The sequence below is a fragment of the Grampus griseus genome (genome assembly GCF_964374135.1).
Source record: "Grampus griseus genome assembly, chromosome: 6".
Classification (NCBI taxonomy): domain Eukaryota; kingdom Metazoa; phylum Chordata; class Mammalia; order Artiodactyla; family Delphinidae; genus Grampus; species Grampus griseus.
The window spans coordinates 11,595,156-11,621,154 of NC_139000.1; the positions used below are offsets into that span (position 1 = coordinate 11,595,156).

A 25,999-nucleotide genomic window follows, 5' to 3' on the forward strand; every position below is an offset into this window, starting at 1 on the left:
GGAGCCTAACAGGAGAACTAAATCGGCACTTCTTGTAAAGGAGGGAATTAACGAGACACCTTGCCTTCTCCCCTCCGCTGCAGAGAGCAGAGTGGGGGCAGCCATTTCAACCGCAGGAGAAGGTGGACAAGTGGGTGCAAATGGTTAGGTGTCCAGTTGGTTCCATGACAGAAGGAGCACCTCCTTCACGACGCCTCGCCTACTCCCTCCCGGGAGTTGTTTGTCTCCGAGGGGCTGGTACTCTGAGTGTCCACTAGGAGAACATGAGGGGCTCCCACTTTAAAGAGAACGCTTGTGCTCCCCAGCAGGTGTCCAAGCGCAAGCAAAGCTGAGGCCCCAGAGAAAACCCAAGTCTATAGCAGACCGTGCGTGAGATGGCTGAGCTCTGGAGGCCACCTCGTATTAAACCCCGACTCTGCCATGTGCGGGTCATGTGACCTCAGGCAAAGTACCCTACCTGCTGTTCTGTAAGGATCAGGTGAACCGTGATCATTGTCATTTCCTTAGAAGGTGAGTTGTGCAGGGGAATGCGCCCTCTGTGCCTGCTGCCGGTCAGACCTTTATACATGACTCTGAGTGACAGTGCAGGGTTAGGGTAGAACAGTTGCCCCGAATGGGTGGGAACGGCTCACCTAACTGACTCACCCTTCCAGACTCCACTGAACGTGCCGACTTCTCATATGTCCGCACCCGCTGCCCTGCAAGGACCAGCCTTTTCCTCTCTGACTCCAGTGCGTATTTTGCCACCCAGCCCAGCAGCACGACACTGTAGCCAGTACTTGTTTCCATGTCCAACTGACACTGCTGATGTTGTTCTTTAAGCTGTCTGCGGAAAGAGCCCCCCTTGTCGACGTTTCCCCTGAGTCTTTCCCATCCGTGCCCATGTCCTTCTGTTCGTTTTTATGGCGCAGACATCTGACCAGGGGATGTCATCTCCATTAAGTAGACAACAGGCCCCCAAATGTTCTTGTCTGCCCAAAGATGAGATTCTTTCTGCTCTCCTACAGCTAAAGCCTGCCTCAGGCTACTCTTCCATGCAAATTCGGTTGCAGACTCTCTTGAATTCATTGGTCTCTCGGCAGATTTCTCCTTCCTGGCAACACTGGGCCAAAGCTCCAGGAGTGAATGCTAACAGCTCCAATGAGCATTTCCTCTGAGCAGCTCTAAACTCCCTGGACATAAGCGTCACTCAGCCTGGCCTCGTACTCTGAGACCTCTCCACCATCAGACTAAGCGGTGTCTCAGCCACACAGAGATCGCAGGGCTCATGTGACAGGAGCCAGGCCAAGCACATTCTGCAGCTCTTTAACCAAAATCCTCGAGCTTCTACCTGGGGGCTGGCTGCTGCACTGTCCCCAGGGAGTATAGTGATGCGTCCAGCAGGGCCTCTGCCCTCTCGAGCTTCTGGTCACAGGGACACCACTGAAGATTACCCAGCACGCAGGGTGCACAAGGCACTGTGGGAGCACTGAGCAGGGGTGAGTGACTGCCGCACACAGGCCTGTGTTTAAAGCATGACAGTCCAGGTCGAAGGAGTAGAACTGGCAAAAGCACGGAAGAAAGTGGGAAAGGACATGGCCTGTGATTAGGAGACACCTCTGAAGCATAAGGTGTACGGGGGAGCATAGGAAAGTGACACAAAAGGACTCTGGAAAAGCGAGGACTCTCTCAGCTTAGGAAAGGTTTGTTTGCCTGACTAAGGAGCAAGGACTTGTTCTTTCCTCCCCCGCACAGGAGCTCGCGTGTGTGACACTTGCTGTTAGACAAACGGGGACTGTTCCTGCCCCCATGAAGCTTATAGTCTAGTGCAAGAATTAAATAATCACAAAAATGTAACATCTCCACCATCAAAGTTCTTGAGTAGGATAGTGACATGATCCAATATGCATTTTAGAAATCACTCTGGCCAGAAGGATTGAAGTGGACGGGGAGGAACGAAACAAGAGAGGGACATGAAGCTGAACGTCCACCATGGCAGTCAGGCCCGTGCCAAGGGATAGAGAGCAGGGGACAGACAGATGAGACGTTGCAGTGGGAAAATGGGAAAGACTAGGGAATTGATAGGTCTGCTGTGAGTAGCTATGGATAATGATAACTTCAGAAAGAAAAAAAGATTTAGAGTGCAGTCCAAATGGGATAGTAATTGGGAGTTTTGGCCATTCTGAGTTTGAGGTTCTGGTGGGCCATTCAGGTGGAGATGGAGACATATGGGTTTGGGACAAGAGACGTCTGAGCTGATGGTGTTTATCAGGAGTGATCAGTGTACGGGTGACACTGTGCTCGTGGATGAGGCCTCCTGGAGAGAGAATTAATTGCCCTGCTGTGGTTCCAAGGGTGAGGAGCGACACTTCTAGGCCACAGGAATGGAATTCCAGGTGGGCTTCTGTTGGTTCTCACTAGCTGATCTTTCCACTGTTCAGCAAGGAAGGTATAAATCCGTGCCAAAGTAATAAATGTCATGAAAACCCTTTTTCCTGAGGAACTGGTGTGTATTTTTTCCTCACAGACAATATAACATTTGCATTGTTCCCTTCTTGCTTCGGTGGCAGCCAGGAAGCTCAGAGCTAATTTTGTAACTGAATTTTAGAAACCATATAGGATCTGCATATCCAGATACTATTTTCCCAAATAAATACGTTTTACATATTTATGTATTCTCCAGCGCTGATTTTTTTTCTTTGTTTTAGGTGCTCATGTAAGCTGCCTCAGATTCTTTGTAAAATTAGGTGAGGTGTAACTGTATAAAAATAAACATTCCCCTCACCCTAGTATTTTAGGGTCATCCTTATCACCCTTGAGCAGTAGGTCTGCCCAGTTGCTGAGCTAATATTGGCTGGATTTAAGCAGGAGGGACTCCTGGAATTTACAGCCGCTACACAGTAACTTTAACACTCACCTAACTCATTAAAGCAGGATAAAAGTAGAGCTTCAGACATCTGTGTTTGCCACCAAGTCTGTGAAGGGAGAGGTACCTTTAATTTAGTTCAACATGTAAAAGTCTGATCTTTCAGAATTGAGAATACACTGTTGAAATTAAAGACTTGTCTGTGTAGATGAGTACCACATACCTTCAAAGGAGGAGTGAGGTGCTGACTACAAAGATGGGTGGTTTTTTAAGCTCAGGGTGTCTCTTCTTGACTCATAAAGTGTAGTGCTCATCAAGCAGCGTAAGCACAAAGTTGACTGGATGATAAATCTTATTTTTGATCATCCCTGGTTTTTAATATAATTAATTATTTTAAAATTATAACTCGCTACTGGTTAAGCTCACTCTGTAAATAGTTTCCACACTGCGTTCCACGGCTGGTGCCTTAGGGACTGCAAAGGGGCAAGTGGGGGGCGGGGTACCACCCAGCAAGGAGAGCCCAGCCTCCATTCCTGCCCCCAGCCCTCCCAGAGCAGCTGGGCTGTTGAATGCGGCAGGTTTCCTTCTGCCTAAGGTGCTGTCCAGAGAAAGAGTTCCTCTCCTGAAAGTGAAAAGAAGAGTTTGGAAATTATCCCCCCCGAAGGGCACATGCCACTAACTTGCTGTTGGGGTGTGCCTGTGGCTGATATGGAAGGGGCGGGGTGGGGTTTGGAATACTGCCTTTGGTTCCCACCCTGCCTCTACCCTACGACCTTGGGAGATGTCTTTTCCTCTCTGAAATAACCTCCTCATCCAGAGTAGAATGCCATCGAGCATAACAGCCAATTCACAGGTAAGTGAGGATTAGATAAATCAGCAGATGTAGGAGTGCCACCTAACAGAGTTCAAGCACTGATCTCTCTCACTCCATCCCTCTAACCCTCCTCTCCCCGTCTCATCTCTGTCTCCCAGGAGGAGCCAATCACCTTTTGCGAGGAAGCCTTCGTGTCCCACTATCGCTCCGGAGCCATGAGGCAGTTCCTGCAGAACGCCACACAGCTGCAGCTCTTCAAACAGGTGCCCGGCACCCTCGCCTGTTCTGCACCTGGGTCCCTGGTGGGGTTTCTGCAGCTGCCTCCACTCTAAGCACTGAGGCTGCAGGCATGGGGGGAACGCAGGCCTCAGCCCAGAGAGGCCCAGAGTCTGGGGAGGGAGATTGGGTGAGAAGGGAGCTCAGCCACCAGACGGAGCCTTTGCAAATATGCCATGCAGGTTTATAAGTTATCATAAACACGCAGCGAGTTTGTCAGAAACTCGCCTTTTTAAGCTCACAATTCCAAAGACCCTTTCCTGTCTTGGTTCTTTGGTCATCTACTAAGGAGCCCAGCTGAACGTCCTTTCCCCGTTCCTTTGCACTAGCTGTTAACGCTTTTGTTCTTTCTTTGTATAGTTTATCGATGGTAGATTAGACCTTCTCAATTCCGGTGAGGGCTTCAGTGATGTTTTTGAAGAGGAGATCAACATGGGCGAGTATGCTGGTGAGGGCATTTCGTTTTTCTTTCTGAGCTGTGGGCTGTCTGTGGGATTGGGGTGTGTTCGCTAGGAGCGGCAATGACTTCTTTTTTCCTTCACTGGGGATTAGAGTGACTGATTGCAACCTTGGCCTTGAAGTGTTGGAATTCCTCTTCATGTTCTGATGAGAGGCACACTGGCCCATCTGAAGTCCTCTGTGCTGGGGTCACTTGCTTCTCCTGGGTGGGCGAAGTCTAGGTAACGTAGTGGCCTGCACGATGCAATGGAAAGCACATGAGGAATCGAATTAGGACACCAGGATTCACTGCCCAGCAGTGAGAACTTGGTCGAGTCACTTCACCTCTTTCAGCTGAAGTGTTCTTATCTGTGCATGGAGTGTAACGGTGCCTACCTCACAGGAGTCCTGTTGAGATTAAATCAGAGACCCCAAGGAAAGGATTGTGCAGTCGCCCAGGACAGACCCTGGCAGAGGATCGCAGCTTAGTCGATGTTTCTTTAAAATGTGAAGATCATCGTGGGTGCCCTGTCTCTGCAGGCCTTTAGAACCAGAGGAATCATCCTCTCATTTTTCAAAGGAGGCATCTGAGGCCCAGAGAAATGTTAGTGGCTGACCCTGCCTCCTGAATCCCAATCTGGCTGCCTTTCCAAGACCCAAAGCCTCAGTCTCTGTCAGCAAAATAAAACTAAATGCAAAACAATAATAATCACACTGCTAGCCCCCTCTTATTGCTGGGCGTGTGTCTGGTCTCGACTGAGCTGATAATCCAACTGGCAGTCCATAAACTCATAGAGCCAGGTGTGATCTCACCTACAGACCCCTTTGTCAGGCCCTACCAGCCTGTGCTGCATGGAGAGCACAGTAATCAATAAAACTGGTGTGTGAGTCGTTGATGAGCATTTCCTGGACATCTACTGTGTCCACAGCCCTGTACAGTAAGAATGGGGGGCCCAGTTCTGCCCTCAGGGAACTTTTAGACTGATGGGAGAAAGCTCATAACTAAAGACAAATACAGACTAAGCCACTGCAGGAAAAGGAGCAGACGCGGGGTTTTGTGCGGGTAGAGCAGGGCTCTATTAATGCTCACTCTGTAACATGAGGGCTTCACAAAGCAGGCGGGTTTTGAGTAGCGTTCTAACAGTTGAATGTGGGTTCTGGGGAGAAGACAGGCTTTATGTGTTGCTAAACTAAGTCTAGTCATTCGGACTCCTAGAAAAGCTGTCTGCTGATAAGACCTACTTATCCCACCAGATAAAATGAATCAGTTCCTCACAGCACCTCCTTTTTCTTTCCCTGTCACTGCTTAAGCATGAGAAGGGCCGAGTGTATGTCCAGCAGTGTGCTTACACTGGACACACGGCCCTGTGGTTCCTGCCCTGGTGTGGCTCACAGAACTTTAGAGAACGTGGACCTCTGAATGGGTGTTACCTATTCTAGAGGGCTGTTGAGAGGAAGGAGTAAGAGAAACTTACAGAGGAAATGACTGAGCTGGTCCCTGCAGCAGAGAGAGCAGGGAATGGTGGCCAGGCAAGGGGAACAGCATTTGCGAGGGCATGGACGGCTTGGAGGAGGTGTGGCCAGGGAGCCTGAGGTTGTGCAGGATGGAAGCACAGGATGGAGAGGCAGAGGGTGGGTAGTGCCAAGACAGGACAGGGGAAGAGAGCGGGGTTGCTAAGGGGCCCGACTTCTATCCAGTAGGCAAGGAGGAGGATTTGGGTTTGTACTCGGGGCACTGATAGGATCAGATCTCACTTTGAGAAAGGAAACCTGTGGCAGAAACTCCTTCAGGGAGTGGTGCATGGGAGCCTCCACGTGATTCCCCAGATTTTGAACTTTCCAAGTCCTGCTTGCTGAAAGCAGCTTGAGGAACTCCTGAGGGCATACACATGACTTCTTTAAATACCAGCTTCTCTGCTTCTTCCTTCCCCAGGGAGCGATAAACTGTACCACCAGTGGCTCTCCACAGTCCGGGTAAGTGTCACCCCCGCAGAGCCACCTGGGCCCCTCCTTAGCCTCCTGGCAGCCCTCCTCTTCCCCTGCCACCCACCAGGCTGTCATTCGGCCCAGGGCGCTCTGTTCTCCCAGCTGAAGATGCTTTTGTTTGTAAAGCCAGGCCGTTCTCGGGCCAAGGATGAGACTGTCCAAAGCCATCCCTCGGTGACGATGATGAGAGCCAAGGGAAGCTTCCGTGTCTCAGGAAGCAGGCCAAGGCGTGTTGAAAGGATGTTGCCATCTTAGAGCATTTTGCGGGGTCTCCTTCTAGGGCCAGACCAGTTGGGAACTCTTCATGGGAAAACCAAAAATTCGTGCCTCTTGCTGCTCTGAATATGTTTCACCGCAAAGGCTCCTGAGAGGATGGAAAACGCACCCCTGAGAGTTTTCATCCCCTCGCTGTTGTTGTGAACAGTTTTTTATTGTGTTGGAAGCCAGGTGCTTAGGGCTTCAGAAGCCACTAAAGAATTCAGATGCTTGCCTTTCCTTTACGTGGGTTCATTAGTGAGTGTGTACCAAGGGGCTTCTGTGTGCTGGGCGCCACGCTGGGTGCTGGGGAGACAGTGGAGAGCAGGACGCAGGCCCTGTCCTGGGGGAGCTCCCGGCCTTACTGGGGAGGCAGGCACATAGACAGGCAGCTCCGACATAGTGTGACAAGTATTCTCTCCTGCTTGTGGGCCAAGTGCGCTACTGCCAAGGCAGGTTCCTTGGAAGTGGCTGCAGTGGGCCGAGAGTAAGCAATTCCTCAATGAAAGGCTTCTTTTGTTCCTCTCATATGGCCAAACACGACACTTGGCAAATCACAGACAAGCAATAAGGACTTGTTGATTGATTGATAAAGGGAGTTTTAATACTCTAAAGAACCATTGAAATAGGATACTGAGTAATTTTGGAAAGCAGTGTGGAATGTGTGAGTGGGTGAAAATTTCCTATTATCCTACAACAGAGAATGCTTTCTAGGTCAAATTTTGAAGTTCTTAATTAAAGCTCAAATTTCTAATGCAGGCAGTTACCAAAAATTGTGCTAAAAGTTAATCCTAATAATTACATAGCATATCTTACTCTAGTCGTATATGCACTGGATCAGGTCTCTCTCTCCATTCAAATCAGTTGGAATTACCACAGATCTGATTATGTGATGCATTTGGTTAAAAATCTTCTGGAGTGTGGACTCCTTGTACTGGCCCTCTGTGGGCTGACCCTGTCTGGCTCTCAGCCCCACTTGCCAGTCCTCCCGCGATGCACGGCCCTTGTTACTCACAGAACACACCATGGCTTTGCAGCTTCTGCACTTATTTATGTGCTGTTTCCTGTCCCTAGAATGTTCTTATCCTTCCTCTCCCCACCATGAGCTCCTACTCATCCTTCATGGACCAAATATTTCATCCTCGAAAGCCTTCTCCGCCCTTCCACACAGTGAGCTGCCACCACCCTCGTGCACACGGCCAGTGCGGCTCTCACCATCTTGGGTTGCACTTGTTTACCCCCCAGACTGGAGGTCTTTGAAGGCAGAGACGGGTCCTCCGGTGGCTCGGTACCCTCAGAGCCTAAGCCAGGACGTCCCCACAGTGAGCCCTCACAAAACGCTTCATCCACATGCGTTGCCTCCTCTGTGTACTGGGAAAGCCTTCCCTCCTCCTTTTGCTCCCCTGCTCTCCTGAAAAAACAGAGCCAAAGAATCGGTGTGTCGGATTTATACTAAAGTATAAACGACGAACGTCTGTGGCTATTCATTCTCTCCCTTTGTCAAGATGTATGTGTTAGGGAGGCAGCCTACCACCGTGATTTTTAAAAAACAACACAGAAAACCAGGGTGAGGAAAGAAGGGTTCATGGCTTAAGGTAGCCACAGTAGCCAGATAATCTTGCCTAAGTGGGCCCCCAGTTTCCTGCCCTGGCTCGGTGTTAGTTAGAGTCCATTGTTATTCAACTTCCCTTAATGTTGTCCGTGGTAGCTGGAACTTCTTGAGAAGCTGTAGATCACTCTGAGGAAACCCTTGCCTCAGAGAGCCTGTGACGAGCTTTCCTCCCAGCCAGTGGACAGGCGCCAAGCAAACTACTGAGCCTGGGGTCTCCCCGCTCAGCTAGTTTATCTCCATCCTCATTCGCCACCCGCTCCCATACCCCCCCAGAGGGATTCCGCCGTGGCTGTAACTTAATTGCCCGGGACCAGTCACCATCTAGGGCTGTTTCTCTAATTAAGTTACACACTTATGAAATGTGGCTTAACTTGATTAAAGAGAAGAGGTCTTTGTTGGTGTTGGCCTACTATATCTTCAGTCCAAATTGCTAACTGGCGTTTTTATTATAGAAAGGAAGTGGAGCAATTCTGAATACTGTAAAAACGAAAGCAAACCCAGCCATGAAGACCGTCTATAAGTTCGTAAGTACTGGTCTTGGTCTCAGGATCCCAACAGATCTGTTCCTTAGCATGACGAGACTCTTAAATAGTCCTGATCCTATGTTGCAGAGATGGTTCGGGGGCTGCTGTGCAATTTCCTAAAGCTCTCAATGCTCTTAGAATTATTTGGCATTGATGTTTTATGACCAGGTCAGTGACATTTTTAATTTAAAATGTTTCTACACACAGTTGCTGCAATAGAGAAAAGGGAGGCTACTGGTTTTAGCTTTTAAAATGTAGACAGGGTGGCTAAAATTCAGGCTGCTCCACGCCTACATCCCTGAGAACCAGAGGTGTGGTCTGTCAGGTGTTCTGGCAGACCTTTCCTACACGTATCCTTGTTAGAATGTTAGAATAAAGCAGCTCCTTTACAGGTTACTGAAGAGTGCTCCTGGTGGGACACACCCCCGAATTTTTGTCCCAAATTCTTCATCATCTCTCTCATCACTGCCCTATATAGGAAATGCATTGTTTGTGAAACTCGTGCCCACAGCAGAGTGAAAATAAGAGAACACACCAGTTCCCGATGCTCCATCTTTTACGGGCCTCAAGTATTTTTTCTCATGATTTCTCTTGCTTGCTAATTTGACTCTGAGCCACTTAACTGGGGTGGTTTTGTTTTATTTCCATTTTTAATTTTGTTAGTCCTTTCTGTGCTTAAATTGTAGCTATTTTAATGGGGCGGGTGGCTGCCAAGAGAACCACACAGGTCTTAGAATGACAGAAAATAAAAGCCAGGGTGTCTGCCGAAATGAGATTTAAGAAATGGCACCAGAGGAACCCAGTGATGTGTCTGTTCAGCCTGGGCAGAAAATTGGTCCTGAGGCCCTGCCCTGGTGAAGTGTAATAGATATTCTGAATCTTGCAGCTGAAGAAGCTTCTGCTCTCCTCTTACTGGTAGCTGTCACCAGGCTGCGGAGATAAATAATTACAGAGAGCAGAAGAAGGGCTTCGGAGGGGAAAAAAAAATCAGTCCCATCAAAATGCAGAAAATAAAATCTCTGTAGCCTCTTTAAGGGATTTTTTTTTTTTTTAACCTTTCAACATTGTATTTGTTTTCATAGCCATTATGTTTTCAACTTGATGATCCCATTTTTCCTTCCTTTTTCTAGTAATCAGAGAAGGTGATTCACGATGGACTGAAATCAAGCATAGTCCCTGCTGGAAACAGAGAGGGAATCTTAACTTAAATTAATTTTTCATGCAGGCAAAAGATCATGCAAAAATGGGAATAAAAGAGGTGAAAAACCGCTTGAAGCAAAAGGTACTTGAAGTTCTTATTCAAAATGTATAAGCACCATGTATGAAATGCGTGGCCACAAAAAAGTACGATGTGATCAATAGAGGCTGTTTGATACAGTGTTGTTAGCACACTTCAAAATGCATTACCAGCTGTCCGGGAGTTTTCACACTGTTATAAATATTCACAGACGAAAAACTGTCTTCAAATAACATTAAGACTGGCTTAAACCCACAAAGGCAAGCAAGTTCAGAGTTACCACTGTCAGTCTGTCCCCTGCCCGCCCCACCGGGCCTGAGCTTCACCAGGGTCCATACAAATTGGCTCGGCCTCCCCGTCCCGGCACCACCACCGCCTACAGCTGACCTCTGCTCCGGGGCCGACTGTAACCAAAACCAAGAAGCATCTCCAGGAAATGACTGCCATGGTTCTGGCACGCACGCGGCCGCCACACAGAACAGGGCACAGAGGGTGGGTTTGAGGAGGACACTTCGGGCTCTACTCACAGTTCATGTGTGAGACTCAGAGGGGCAGGGAGAGGCTCTGATTGTCTTCTCAGACCATCAGTAAAATCGTATAAAATCATACAAACTACATCCTGACCAAGAGTCCCCCTACCTGATTCTCTGGACTTGTACAGAGAGGTTCATACAACAGAGAGGGCATCTTTATATTGTTATGAATATCATCGTCATTAATAGCATTGCCAGCCTTCGTTAAGCCCTTTCTAAGGGTGGTCCAGGCCAGGAGCTTTCACATTTAATCCATAGAACAACACTGGGGGGTCTTATTCTCATTTCATGTGTAAGGGGACCACGGTTCAAAGGTGGCGTAATTTGCCCAAGGTCATGCTGTTCGAGCCTGGCAGAGCCGGGATTCGATTCCTGATCCATCTACCTCAGTGTTTGCTCTTACCACTCTAGTATTTCATACTGCCTTCCTGAAACAAGTGTTTTGTTTTCCAGAAGGTGTTTGAGATCACTTATTTCATTATTCCCACACCCCCGAAATTTACCAGGCTAATAAGGGCCTTCGTCTGTCTCGGCAGTTTTTTAAAAATTGAAAGCAGTTTTAATTTTAGGAAGTCAGAAAGGACCTCTCATTAACTTGAAATGGTCAAAGGAATTGATTCCTTAACTTTAATTGCAAAATAATTTGTTCTGACTAAGATTCAAATTCAAAAGTTTCAGCTGAGAGTGAATTTTTAGCAGCTGAGATTCAAGTCCTGAAATTAAAATCATGCTAATGTAAATTCACATAGACCTTAACTGTGGTCTGTTGCACCCTGCCAGAGACTGGCAGGTGGAATTCTTTACTTGGATGTTATTTAAGTCCCTAAATATACCTTTTTATCTCCTATCCCAGTCACATGTAACTGAATTGGACTGCTGATATAAAATGGAGGGGCAGGGAGGGCAGAGCTCTCACCAGGTTTTCCCTCCTTGATAACTGCATCGGGCTAGTATTAGAATATTACCTAAAGTAAGCAGAGAAAGGGTCCCTCCTCAAGCAGAGGACATGTGCGCCTCCTTGGTCAGATCCACTCTCTGCAGGCCATTGCCTCCCTCCTCGTATGAGTAAGCATCGGGCCTTAAGAAAATCCCCTTTTTATGATGTGTAACATTTCTGCAGATAACCAGTTAAGCTCAGGTTTTTGATGTTGTTCAAAGGTTCACTTAAACAATCTAGATCACTCTCCTTCACGCCATCTCCCTTTCCTTTCCTTGATGGTATCTGAGGCAGAGCCTTTTCTCCCCTTCTTCTCTTCCCCCGCCAGTCTTTTCAAGAATAGCTTCAGGAGATAATGTTCTGTAGAGAGTGTCAGTACATTTCAGGTGACACAAATGGTGACGGCATTTCATAGAAATGCGGCTTGTCACCATCGGACTGTTGACAGATCTATTAGTGCACCCTTTTCAATTTTCACTTTTCCCCCCCTTCGGTTTTACAGATTTCTTCAGACTTGATATTTTGCAGTTGTTCTTGGAAGAGCTATTTTGTAATTGAAACTCTAGCATTGTTTGGGACAGATGGGACCAGGTCTTCCACAGTGCTGCAGCTCCCCTTCCTGAGCTAATTTAGGATTTGGCTTTGTCTGACCTCTCTCAGTGCGGTAGAAAATATTTCCTTGGCTTTTTTGTTCCTCTCCTCTGCCCCTTCCCCTTTACGTGGCAACATATCTGTGTGGCTCCCTCGATGCGTCCAATACAGACATCTCAAGTTTGGTTTCTGCTATGAAATTGAGGCAATTCCCAACAAAGACCCAATTTTCAAATGTACTGGGTTGCCACCTGGCCTCCTCTAACTCTGCATAGCAATGGTGACCCCTCAGGTATAATCAAGAACCCAACCTTGCCCTCTTCACTCTCGCCTTGGGTTTGAATTGCAAATAGAAAATGTGGGGCTGACCTGTGGAGAGGTCACCATGGTGTGTGGAGGGTCCGTCTCTAATACGACTGAGCAGGGCCCCTTCTCCATCCCTCGTTCATTTGTGCTGCAGACTTTCAAAGCATCTGAAAGAGGCGCTTTCAGGGTATCCGTGTGACCATTGGCAAATAATTGTTAATAGAGACTGTAGTGTGGCTTTATTCCATACCTGCTCTGCTTCGGCCCAACAACAAAAAAAGAAGGAGGGATAACACATTTCTCTGGATAAATGGAACAAGGTGGTCAAGTTCTTCTATAGCTTGGCCTTCTTTGAAGTTTAACTTGCTCAAAATTAGGAAGAAGAAGAAATGGCAAAGAATGCTACCCAGCCGTCGCTTTCTAAAGGGAGAATGCAGTGCTTTTGTCCAGAGCACCTCCCTGCCAGAGCTGGCCTGCAGGAGGATGCTGTGTGGCTGGGCTTGCGGCTCTCAACAAATCGCATTCTATTGCAGCGCCGTATGCAGCTGGCACCAGAATGCCCTGTTTTAAAAGCAGTGGCTGCACACACATTCTTTCTCACCTACAGGAAACATTAAGATATTTACATAAGGATGTCATTCTTTTGCCTGTCAGGGAACCTCTAAAAAATTATCTTTTTTCTTCAGTATCAAAATCAAAATGACTGAATCAACTGTGTCCATTTCACAGCCCCCCCTTTTTTTTTTTTGGCCGCACCACACAGCTTGCAGTATCTCAGTTGCCGGACCAGGGATTGAACCCGGGCCACAGCAGTGAAAGGGCCGACCAAGTCTTAACCATTGGACCACCAGGCAATTCCCTCACCGCCCTTTTTAAATCTTTGATCTTTTAAAGATAAATTGAGCTTGTTGATTTAGAGTCTGTGTGATTGAAAGGAGCAAACTCACAGTTGGGTTAGTGAAGGCTTGAGTTTCTGGCTAAACATTTCCTAGTGTATTGAAGAGAGTGAGGAAGCACGTGTAGGGCAGGAAGATCCCGGTAGACTCTTGTAGAACAGACGTTTTCACACAGTATCACACAACTGTCAGCTCCCTGTCTCCGTTGCAACCTCAATCACAGACATTCCAACTCTGGATACTATTTCAATATCAATATTCATATTGTAATTTGCATTTGCTGTAGTGTGAAGTAGACTGGAAAAGAAGGGCACTGCACAAATCCGAACATGGAGACCAGCAAGCTGAGTCAGAGATGGGAGGCCTCGGCCTCCCAGGAGGCTTTAAAGCTCCCCCCTGCAATGTGGAGTGGTGTTTAGGCTTCTGAGGCAGATGGATGAACCGAGTTCAGTGCTGGTTGTGTAGGATATTAACTGTGTGACATTGAGTAAGTTACTAGACCTCTCTGAACTTAGTTTTTCTCATTTGTAAAGTAGGGGAAATACAGATTTTTACTGGATTGTTGTAAGGATTAGAAGAGGTAATGGATTTAAACAGCAACACGTAGTAGCCACTCGGCAAGTGGGAGTTACCATCCCATCTGTCCTCTCACATCCCACACCTGGAGCAACCAATCTGTCCACACACCTGTGGGCACAAACCCTGAGAACATGGCTGGCGTGGGATCCTCTCCCTTTTGGTCCTCCACACACAGAGTAGTCTTCCAGGCACCCTGCTCCCTACCTCCCCTGGGCCAGGAATGTTCTCCTGGAACCTCTGCCTCATGAAGTCACATCCTCAGCTCCTTCACCCCAGCTCCCACCCAAGGCCACACAGAGCCCCCTTCCTTCTCTGGGTTCCTGCCTCCAGGCTTCTCCTGGGGACTCTGGCCCTGCCTTCTCCGCAGACAGGTGGAAATTAGATCCCAGTCATGATTTTTTATTCCAGCTTGGGGAAGGTGATACGAATCGGATTATTTTCTGACTCCTTTGATTTACCGAGGGATGGGAACTAATAGTGTCCCAGCTCTGAGCCGAGCTGTGGAGGCTCCTGGGAAGAAATCGGCCGCCCTGCAGTGGCCTCTGATCTGCAGCTCTGTCTAGTGTCTTCCTCCTGTGTGACTCTTCAGGAAGGAACAGATTTACACTTCCCACCAGATTCATGATTTTGTTTTGTTTTTTGTTTTAATTTTAATTTAATTAAGTTATTTATTTTTGGCTGTGTTGGGTCTTCGTTTCTGTGCGAGGGCTTTCTCTAGTTGCGACGAGCGGGGGCCACTCTTCATCGCGGTGTGCGGGCCTCTCACTGTTGTGGCCTCTCTTGTTGCAGAGCACAAGCTCCAGACGCGCAGGCTCAGTAGTTGTGGCTCACGGGCCTAGTTGCTCCGTGGCATGTGGGATCTTCCCAGACCAGGGCTCGAACCCGTGTCCCCTGCATTGGCAGGCAGATTCTCAACCACTGCGCCACCAGGGAAGCCCTTGGTTTTTTTTTTTAATGACACTTTGAACATTTACAAATGAAAAACATGTTTGTTGGAGAAAATTCAACAAATCCGGCAAGCAAAAATAAAATAACCTCATTTTATAACCTGCATTTTCACTAACTGTATCCTGACCATTTCTCAGACCACTAAATGTTTCCTGCACATGTTGTTGTTTTAAATGGCTACACATAATTTTATCTGATGGACATACATACATTCATTAATCCCATTATTGGACACTTTAGTTCCCATTTTTTCTAGGCAAACGTCCTCATAGGTAAATCCATGGGGGAATTCTTAATTATTTCATCCAGATAAATTTCTGGAAGTGGAATTAGTGGGCCAAAGGCCCTTTACCTCTTTTAGGGTTTTGATAGGAATTGCAGTTTGTGTTCCTACCAGAAGGGTATGAGAGTGCCCGTTCTCCCATACTCTTTGCTGATGGCATCTTAGTTAATTCTTGGAACACAGTTTCTTTAATCGTGAGCACCAGGAGTTGTGGTTTTGGATCCCTACAGTGTGTAAGGTCTCTACTGGTGCCTACAGTAGAGGACGTAAACGGGCCCTATTTCTTTCCTGACTAGGGCTCCTCCCGCCCTGCTCTCTAGGACCTGGGAAGAAGCAGCCATCCTTCCCCAGGTGGAGGAAATAGTGAAGAAGTTAACAGACTGGTGGGGCGAGCTACAGGACTTTGTAAGAAGCCTTGGGCACCTTTGGTTCTTGTAACTAAAGAAAATTAGCGTGCAGCACTGCTTACTGATGCACAAGCACGTGTGTATATTGGACACATTTGCCTTCCAAATGTTCAATTCAACAAAGATTCGTCAGAAAGCATGTACTATATTCCAGGCTCTGGGGCAGAGAACCCAAACCCCAAGGCATTCAGTCTATAGGGATAAGATAAGTGTGCAGATAGCACACAGCACTGGCAGCTTAGGATCAGTGTGACAAAGGGGTTTCTGAGGACGAGGTCACACCTGATGATTTGTTGAGCACCTTCTCAACTCAGAATACCTTCTCTTGTGCTATTGTCATGGGTCGATATGGTATAAATGCCAGAAATCACATTGCTCTGGGCTCCTCCACTTTCTAGCCGTGTAGCCTTGGGTAACTTGCCCTCTCTGAGCCCTGTTTCGTCACCTATAAAAGAGCGATAATCCTATTTACCTTGTGGCTCTTCTGGAAACTAAGTGTGATAGTGAAGGTCAAGGGTCTGGAGAAGTGACTTCAAGTAGTAGACACTCAGCACAGGGAAGCTCTTCCTTTTAGATGGTGCTTTTTCCATTTTGCAGGGAATAAGGCTCTAACGTTCAATTTGTGCAGGACTTTGACATTTTTCAACGCTTCCTCACATCTCATCTCATTTAACCCATTCTCTTAGTAGCTTTGAAGTTCGCCAAGCAGATGGTGTCCGTTGCAAAAATAAAGAAATAGGTGCAGAGAGGTTGAGTGAATTGGAAAGATCAGACAGGTAGTTAAATGGTAAAAACAAAACCTAAGAAATTTTTACTTAAAATTTTAACTTAAAAACTTAAACTAAGACATTTTTCCCAAAACTACCACAGACATTTTTAAAAATAGTTATCATCTTATAGTTTTCATTACTATCAATATTTTCTTTCTAGATTACCCTACTGCTTCATGTCTTTATTTTTTTCCCCAACCAGTCATACACACATGCAATATTTTTCCTGAACTAAAAGTGAATTTTTTTTTTTTTTTTTTCCTGTTTGGCTTTACTCAACCTCTTATGTCTGTCCTCTCAGTAACCCCACTGTATCCAAAATGCCTCTTTTGCCCTTTGTTACTTTCTGACACAGAAGGAGCCCCTCCCCGTCTTTGTTCCACTTGACCTGAGCACCTTAGGGCAGCCCCTTTCCAAGAAAGCTTTTTCTAATTGGCTGGCGGCAACTTCTCTCATCACTGAGCCTCAGTCAGGCTAAGACTCGGGGGCCACTTGATGCAAGCCCTCCCCGCACAACCAAAAGGTCACCATTTCCCTGTGTTGTTACCAAGCAGTGCAGAGACTCAGCTGGGTGTGTGGAGTTGAACATACAGAGAAGAGGGGTGGGGGAGGGATCCCTATTGTTTATTTATTTTTATTATTAAAGTGTAGTTGATTTACTCCCTATAGTTTATTGAATACCTTATTAGTAGGTACTCAGTTATTATTATTGAGTCCTGTATATAGGACACTACTGAGTAAAAACGTTCAAGACACGTATGTTGTTTAATCTCCTTTACTCCTCATAGCTGCCATAGCTCCATTTTACAGATGAGGAGACTGAGACTCAAAGATGTTACATGTGTTTCTTCCTTAATGCATTATTATTTAGTAAGGGATCACTTTCATCCATGTGTCACCGTTTTCTCTATTTGACTAAGTAAGAACAGCCAGTTGTCTTTTATGTGCAGAATTTAATGAGTACTAAGGGTGTGTGTTTTGTTGACCAAAGTGTGTATTTGTTTTTGCAATGAAAATCATTGGAAACTGTATTTATTATTTTATTCTAGCTGTTATTTTTACTTAGAAAAAAACAATGATTTAAATGTTTTTTACGTGTACATTTAATCTCTGCCTTGCTTCCGTGAAGATTTAAGCAAGTTTCATGACTTGAATAAAGCCATATGATCCACATTGCACAACTCGGCACCATCCACGTCCCAAAGAACCCATGGGTACAGTCAGCTGCCAGCGTTAGGCAGAGGAGCCATTACCTGCCTGTGGCACATTGGGATTTTTCTTTACCTTAAAATTTGACTTCATTCATCACAAGCACAGATTAAATGTAAATTTCTGATTTAAAAAAAATGACATTGGCTCCCTAAATACTCTCCAGGCCATAGAATCCTAACTTAGACTTTGGTCTCTTTCTTCATTCTCTGCCAGAAAGACTAGGGCTAAGAAAGAGGGAGCAGAAACACATCGTTTTCACAAACAGTAACATCATCAGTAAACAAATGTGGATAAAATGTCCACACTCACAAATAATCAAAGTAATGCAAATTAAAACAACAATGAGGTCTAATTCTTCACCTCTTAAATTAGCAATACATTTTTAAAACGATGAGGCTAACACGCACGGTGAAACGGATAACACATCCATGGCTGGTGGTTGGTGTAAATTGGAAAGCAGTTTGGTAGAATGAATAAAAAGCCTTAAAAATGTTTATGTCTTTTGATCAAGCAGTTTCATTCCTAGGGATTTCTGTAAAAGAAATAATACAAAAGAAAGAAAGACTGCAGTGTTTATCACTGTGATGTTTAGATGTTTAGAAAGTTAAAAAAAAAATTAGGAACAATCTAAATGCCCAGTAGTAGTAAGAATGGTTTATTAAATTATCGAGTATCTGCTCAGTGAAATATTATGCATCCATTAATTATCATTCTAATGACTGTGGAGCACCGTGGAGATGCTTATAGTAGAAAAAAACAGAATGTAAAACCATGCACGAGCTATGATTGCAAGTAATTTTTAAATGTCTGCATGTGGACAGAGTGAATATTTGAAAATTAAAATAACCATGTAAGGTAGTAGGATGAAACATTCCCCCCCACACACACTATTGTGAATTATGATGTTATCTTTGTAATTTAATATGCATGATTTTGGTTTCTCTACTCCTTAAAAGTCAAAGGGCCAAGTTAGCCTTCCGTTTCCTTCATCTTTAGCAGGGGGATAGGCTCAGAATGTCCCAGAGGGAGTTCCCTGGCAGGCCTCTTAGCGATGGGGTTGGATGGAGCCCCTGTGCTCATGGCAGGGGTCATGACCCTGACACCAACCCCCTGACCGGACTTCTCCCTGCAGGACATCACCGAGAATGGCTGTGTCCCCACCACAGAAGAGCAGCTGCCGAAGACGGCGCCGTCCCCACTGGTGGAGGCCAAGGACCCCAAGTTCCGAGAAGACCGGAGGCCAATCACAGTCCACTTTGGACAGGTAGGTACCCTGGCCCTTCCATCTGGGCTTTTTGTTATGTTTCAGCAGACGATATAGCACATGTAACAGTTTTTCATTTCGGCTCTCTCTGGCAAAACAAAACAACTCCATGGAGTTTAGCACGTCTCAAAGGTTCGCTTGGTGCAAACATGTTTCAAAAAGGTGAATTTTCAGAAATTTTGAGGAGACAGCATGGCTCTGGTCGTAAACCAGCTGAACTGTTGAATGAAGTCATTAAATGCAGCTGCTGCCTCCCCACTCCAAGGTACTCTGTTTAAGGTGCCTCTGTTAGCTAAGCATCTCATTAGAACACTTTAGCATCCCAGGCCCTTCTTTGCACCTTCAAATAAAAGGTAACAAGCAAAGTCTTAAAAAAAATCAATTAGGAGTTCTTTATTAATGTACTTCCTGAAAATCAATTCTGGGTGTCGTGCTTCTCAGAGTAAACACTCACGCTACGATTCTCATGATCCGATTCTGTAACCAACTGTTTTCGACCTGAGCGTTTAAAAATTGTCCAGTTGTTTGATTTTTTGCTCTTAAGTAAAACATATAGAAACTGAAAATTTTCTTATCCATTTCCTATCAGTGGTTATATTTTTGGTTGAAAAAGGTTGTATACCTTCCTCTACTCTTGAATTAACTCTCTTGATTAGCAAAAGTCATATTTTTTTATTTGTGAGAAATGGCTCTGTTAGCAAGCTATGACTATAACAAGAATTTGCAAGGTTATTCATTCTTAAATCATCTGATTCTTTAACCATTTATTAGATGATGAATTCCATCCCCATGATTTAAATGATCTTCATGGTTTTATCTTAAATATGATGCTATTTTATCACCTAAATGATCTAGAAGCATGCATTTAAAACGTTCCTGCTTCTAGCAGACATTTATCAAGTGCCTGCTATGTACCAGGCTTTGAGCTATTTAGAAATGAAGGGAACTAATGAAGTTGTTGCTGTGGGTTATTATTGTGAGGGATGAGTTTGTTGAAACATTAGAATCTTCCTCTGTAATCGATATTTTTAGATAATACATTCATACGTCTTAAACTTGGGGACATCCATCCCCCTTTTCTGATTTTACACTTAAAAGGGATGTTATAAAAATTGAAATGTAGCCCAAGAAAGAAACGTCCACAGGGCAGTGCTCATCTGATTAATGATTATCTTCAAATTGCGTCAGTGTTTGCACCCCTGAGGAGCTGCCTCCTCCTGGGGCTCAGGCCCGGCTGGAGAAATCTGCGCCCCAGTTCCCTGGCTGTGTTTGCTGAAAGCACAGCCTCGGTCGTCGCCAGCATGGCATTCCAGAGCCAGCTTCCTGCTTTCCTTTGTCCTCATTCCTGCACACACTAACCTTCCCATGAAAAGAGCCCCTCTCTGGAGTTTGGAGCCCATTACAGAGAAAGAGGGGGCGGGGGGGGGAGGGATTTCATGGTGTTAAACATTCCGTTTTCGAAACACAAAAAAGGAGGCCCTATTTGAAATGGAGAAAGACCTTCTTTCCATTTCAGCGAGAAGTAGAGATGCTTTAATGTCATTCCCAGCTAAATGCAGAATAAGAGCGTGTGTGCGCACGGGTGGGGGATAAACAATTAAAAAAGCCACCCCAAACTCTGTTGAAATAAGAGCTGTCTGTGCCTTCACAGGTCTGTAAACTGGAGAGGATGAAAGTGGCTTTTTTTCCCCAGTTTGTCACTTCCCTCACGTGGCTGCCAGCATTATGCAAGTGTACAGGAAGGCAGGGTTTTTTTTAATGCATGCATGTGGATTAAGGTCAAGCCCCAAGTATCAGCCATGCAGCGGGCTCTCCCTTACAGCTGCAGCCGCAGAGCCTACCCACAGCCGCGAGATGCCTTAATTGAGACGTGCTGTCAAAGTGACAAACACATTTGCATACAGTCTGCACTCTATTTATTTTCTCTGGAAAGGTCTACAGTCTGCTGTTGGTTGAACATTCTTAATCAGTTTGCTGTAAGTGAACTGCCAGCCAGCTCACTTGTGCCGGCCGCTTCTTCATTAGGTGACAGATTAGCTGCAGGGGGGATGGGCCACAAAAACCGCAGACCTCTTTCTGTTGACTCTTTCCAGCTTTGCCCTGGTACTAGCTTGTCCTTCAGTCCTTCCCTGGGGGCCTGCTTTGATGGGCCATTGACCGGAACACGCAGCGTTTCTAGAGCACCTACTACCGGCAGACATGAGTTTTAGGGGCTAGGTATTCTCAAAGAAGTCCTTCGAGTTCCATTTCAGAATTTTTTGCCACTCTCTCCTCTGTACTCCATCTGTACCATTTTTTTTACTTGATATTTTTCTTTAAACAGACTCCAGCCTGACATTTATACCAACTTTACCCTCATCTTATGCAATGATTGTTGGTAAAACCATAGTTTGATGTACTGGTCCAGTGTTTTTCAAAGGTGTATCCAAAACAACTTTTTTAAGTGTCCATCCATGTATCACCTAAACTACTCATGTAGCCCCAGCAGTACGTATTCTCCTCTTGGAAAACGTGTCATCTCTGCCATAGTCCTTTGAGGAAGGGATCATTAGCTGTATTTTGTGGACCCAGAGCCAGAGCTCAGGGACCTTCCCAGGGCCACATTGCCAGCACAGAAACCCAGGACAGTTCAACTTCAGAACCCATTTCAGGTCCGTCACCAAGCAGAGACATCAGCTTCTGTTTGAAATGTCTAGTAAAACTAATGTGTCCTGGAAAAATAATTTAAGCTAGCCAGACAGTGCACACTAACCTCAGAAAGACCCTTGCCTTGAGTCTGTGTTCCTGTGGATTTCATTCTCTAAGAGCAGTTAGCTTTCCACTGGGGGCAGAGACTGTTGAGATCTTTATTACATTAATCCCTCCACCTTGCAAAGCTAGTGCCCATGGAGCCAGCCAGGGGACGCCATGAAGACGTTTGGCAGGGTGGCAGGGAGCCCGGGGGAGGCCTTTTCAGACCCCCTGGGGGAGAAAAGGTGCTCTCTTGCCTCTACTGCACCAGAGCTTCCTCTTTCAAGGCTATGACCATTCCTCCCTTTAATTCTGCATCTATTCATCCATGTATTGAGACCTACCATGTGCTTAAAAAAAAAAAAAAAGTACTTGTAGGGCGTTATAAGGGGGACAGAATAGCAAGTGGACAGCCCAACTCAGAGTGATGAGAACAGTGAGAGAGGTAAGCTCAGGGCACTCTGAGGGCCCCACAGGGGCAGCCTCTTCCCCTGCAGGACCACTGTCTGTAGACCTAAGCTGAACCCTACAACTGAAAGATATTTTGTCAACAAACTGAACTCACTAGCATTTCATTTGTTTTCTAAAGCAGACATACGTAACGCCCCTCAGACCTCATCATGAGCCATGTCAATAGTTCCAGACAAGGGCAAATAAAGGGATTTTTAGTTGGCTTCTACATCCTTATCATGTCTGATTTCTTTAAAGAGTTCAAAAGTCTCTGACTTGAGGGACTTCCCTGGTGGTCCAGTGGTTAAGACTCTGCACTACCAGTGCAGGGGGCCCGGGTTTGATCCCTGGTCAGAGAACTAGATCCCACGTGTCACAACTAAAGATCCCACATGCTACAACTAAAAGATCCTGCATGCTGCAACTAAGACCCGGTGCAGCCAAATAAATAAATAAATAAATATTTTTTTTAAAAAAAAGTCTCTGACTTGAGAATACCTATTCCTACCTTGGAAAATGTTTAGGTTTAGGGAGGCTGTAAATAGCTTTTCTTTGTTATTTTTTTAAGCAGTGTTTTTGGTATTTTTAAAATTTTATTTATTTTTGGGTGCATTGGGTCTTCGTTGCTGCACGCGGGCTTTCTCTAGTTGCAGTGAGCGGGGCTACTCTTGGTTGCTAATGTGTTTGGGCTTCTCATCGCGGTGGCTTCTCTTGTTGTGGAGCACGGGCTCTAGGTGCACGGGCTTCAGTAGCTGCGGCGCTCTCGGGCTCTAGAGCGCAGGCTCAGTTGTTGTGGCTCACGGGCTTAGTTGCTCCGCCGCATGTGGGCTCTTCCCGGACCAGGGATCGAACCCATGTCCCCTGCGTTGGCAGGCGGATTCTTAACCACCGCGCCACCAGGGAAGCCCCCTATAAATAACTTTTTTTATTCTCCCAAGTTCAGAATCAAATGAGAAATAAGGCCCAGGAGACAGTCAAATGAGGTAAAAATGCCAGCTATTTTACCAATAGGCTAAAAGGAGAATACTGCTTTAGACCTGAGGCCAAATGGGCTTGCTGAAACCTCACCTCCAAATTGAAAAGACTGAGCTACTCCCCACAGGAGACGTGGACAATTGCAGGCAGCGCCCAGGGTGCCTGTGGACTGACTGATGGGCGGGAGCGGGGCCCCCGGGAGCACAGAGCCTGCTCAGTTCCTTCTCCCAAAGTCAGAGGGAAACACTCCTCCCCTGGGCAGCCGAGAGCAAGAGGGCGTAGAGAGAAGCTAAGGGCTCCCCCACGCTTTTCTCTCCTGGGCAGGGAAGTGGACATTCTCTCTATTCTGTGACTGGGGAAGGAGTGAGGAAGCCCTGCCCTCCCCAGCAGGGTCTGGGCGCCCCTCAGCCAGACGTCTTGGCTTGACCCTTCCCCATCTGAGAAATCAGAAGAGGCAGCGCCCCCATGGAAACTGCTCTGCTCCCTGCACTTAATAAGTGGACAGGCCAGGCGCTTTCACTTCTGTACTCGTTTAATCGAATCGACATTAGCTGGTAAGGAAGAAGGCCTCGTATCCATTGTACGGCTGGGGAAGCAGGCCCAGAAGACGTTCACTTGGTTTAGGAGCTAATTCACACTCCGCCCCCAGCAGCACCCCTGCTTCTCTCACCTGAGTGCAGCTCTCCCTCCCCGGCTTGAGGAACTGGCCTGGCAGTGGCACCCAGTGACACTGGATTCTAGTCCTGCACACATGCTGCCACCTGCTGTGGGCCTCGGCCAGGGGCTGGGCCTCCTCAGGAGGTGGGAGGACAGGGCAAACCCACTCCAAGGCCCCCTTCGTTGTGTTCCCCCCCTGCCAGTTGATCCTACAAACAGAGTAATTGCCTGTCTTCCAATCTGCTAGATTCCAAAAAGTGTGCGTTGAAAGGTGTCTATTTAGAGAGCAAAGCTCTCTAAACCTCTTTAACATAAAGTTTGAAAAGCCAGTTAAACCAAAGCTCAAACTAAGCGCTACCAGGCTTCCAGAGACCTGGGACGGAGTGGTTTGGATACACCCCCAGAAGCAGCTCTTGGAATACGGTTGCCTGCTTATCTGTGCATACGGAGAGTTGTGCTTTATAAGCGTGAGCTGGGTCACTTACTGCCAGTCTCATGCTGCTTTGGAGAAGCTGCCCAGCCAGCGAATGCCTTCTCAGCACCCTCAGCTCTGAGTGCCCTGAGAAACCCCTTCTGTCCCAATGAGTCTGGAAGTCACACACGATTCCCTTCAACTCAGCCGTTGCCTCCCAAACACCTCAGACAGATGTTCACATGTTTCCAGACACCTCACACCACAGGCCTGCAGTCTGAATGTGCACTCGCGCCACGTTCACCCCCCTCCTCCATCTCCCACCACAGCGAGGTCCATCCACAAGCTCAGGTCCACTCCCCACGCCCCAGAGCCTCTCCCTTCTGCCCTCTGCCACCGCCCAGTCCCTCTCCTCTCCAGCGCCTCTGACAGCTTTGGTTCAGGCTGCGTCATCGCTCACCTGGACCGCTCCAGAGCTTCCTAACTGGCCTCCGGGCCTCCAGACTCCCCCGCACTGCATTCCCCACACAGCCTCACACACAAGTGGCCGTGCCACCTCCCTGCTCCCCGTCTCCCCTGGAGATTCCACCTTCACCCTTGGCAGAGCCCGCGAGGCCCGGGGCGATCTGCCTGTCCGCCCTCAGAGCATGTCCCTTTGGTAAATCTTCCCGACTGATTTGGTCGCTCCTGTGTTTGTGCTGCCCCAGAACTTGGCACATGCAGTGCATCTCACGCAGCCTTGTAACTATACCTTTAGGCCATGAGAATGTGAGCCTGGAACATCCACCATAGGGCTTGGCACTGACCTGGCAGTCAGTAGATGTCTTGGGGTTTCATTATTGATGTGGATTTTCAAATTGCTTAATAATTAATTGATTATTGTTTAAGTACTTGTTGTGTGTCCAGGTTACTTGGTTTTATTTCTGTTGCTATGCTTGTAATTCCATTCATTTGAAAAAGGAAAATGAATATTCCATTAGTGGTCAAAAACTACTTCCAAATCACTTTCCATAAATAAGGGTTCTGTTTCCGAGTAGAAACAGATTTGTATTATAGGAATTTAGATCCTGTCTCATTCTGTGTTTTTATGAGCTCCTAAGGTCTAGTCCTAAATGCCCCAGGAACGGAGGGGAGGGGAGAGAGGCGAGCACTGGGACACCCCCAGACTTCCAGGATGGGTTGACCTGGAAAGGAAGAAAGCTGGGAAGAGAGCAGGCAAGGGAAGGAAAGGCCCGGTGTCCCTTGAATTCTATCAAAAAAGCAAAGATTTTATCTGTAAAAGAGACTGAGCTGTATAACCAAATGCAAGGTATGAACTTGGATTTTTTTTTTTTTAAAAGCTTCCAAGATATTCTTGGGAAAGTTGGAAGATCTGAAGATGGGCTGGGGTGTTAGGTGATATGTTAGAGCTATTGTTGATGTATGTCATGGTTTTTAGGGGCTTATCTTTATGCCTCAGGGGTACACACTGCAGTATTTAGGTGACGTCTGAAACTTGCTTTCAAATGGTATGGCCAAAAAATTACACACATGCACATGCACAGGCACGCACATCTGTAACAGCCATTCACAGAGAGAGAAAGCAAATACAGCCCCCATCCCCCCAAGTATGGAGCTGCTGAAAGGCAAAGGCTGATCAGCTGATGAAAGCAGTGTGGTTGAGGGTAAAGCACAGCTTTTAGCATCAGGCAGCTGTGGACTTAAATTTCAGTTCTGGCACTAACAAGCTGGTAACCTTCACTACGTAACTTAACCTTAGTGAAATCAGTTTTCTCAGCTTTAGGGTGGGGATAATAATACTCACGTCATAGGTCTTTATAAGAATTGAGTGAGGTACTGTCTGTCTGGATCAGCGCTACACATGGGCGCTCGGTAAACATCAGTCTCTTTCTCCAGTGGAGCAAAAGCAGAGCCAGATGTCAGTCACCCACTGACACGGCCTCCCAGTCAGCCTGTCTTCCCAGCGCCCATCACACCGCGGCTCTCAGAACACACACCCCTCAGTGGCAGCCCCCCTGCACGTGCACACATGTAACTGACCCTCGTGCCTACAGCTCTTGTG

At 46.7% G+C, this 25,999-nt stretch overlaps 1 protein-coding gene across 1 annotated transcript in view; it reads left to right on the plus strand.

The window, feature by feature from the left end:
- The window catches only part of DENND1A (DENN domain containing 1A), a 293,403-nt gene that overhangs the window by 221,034 nt on the left and 46,370 nt on the right, over positions 1-25,999 (plus strand). The window contains exons 10-15 of the mRNA XM_082656160.1: positions 3,818-3,922; positions 4,296-4,383; positions 6,307-6,347; positions 8,679-8,750; positions 9,976-10,032; positions 18,582-18,713. Coding sequence (XP_082512286.1) covers positions 3,818-3,922; positions 4,296-4,383; positions 6,307-6,347; positions 8,679-8,750; positions 9,976-10,032; positions 18,582-18,713 — 495 coding nt within the window. The remainder of the gene's footprint in view (positions 1-3,817; positions 3,923-4,295; positions 4,384-6,306; positions 6,348-8,678; positions 8,751-9,975; positions 10,033-18,581; positions 18,714-25,999) is intronic.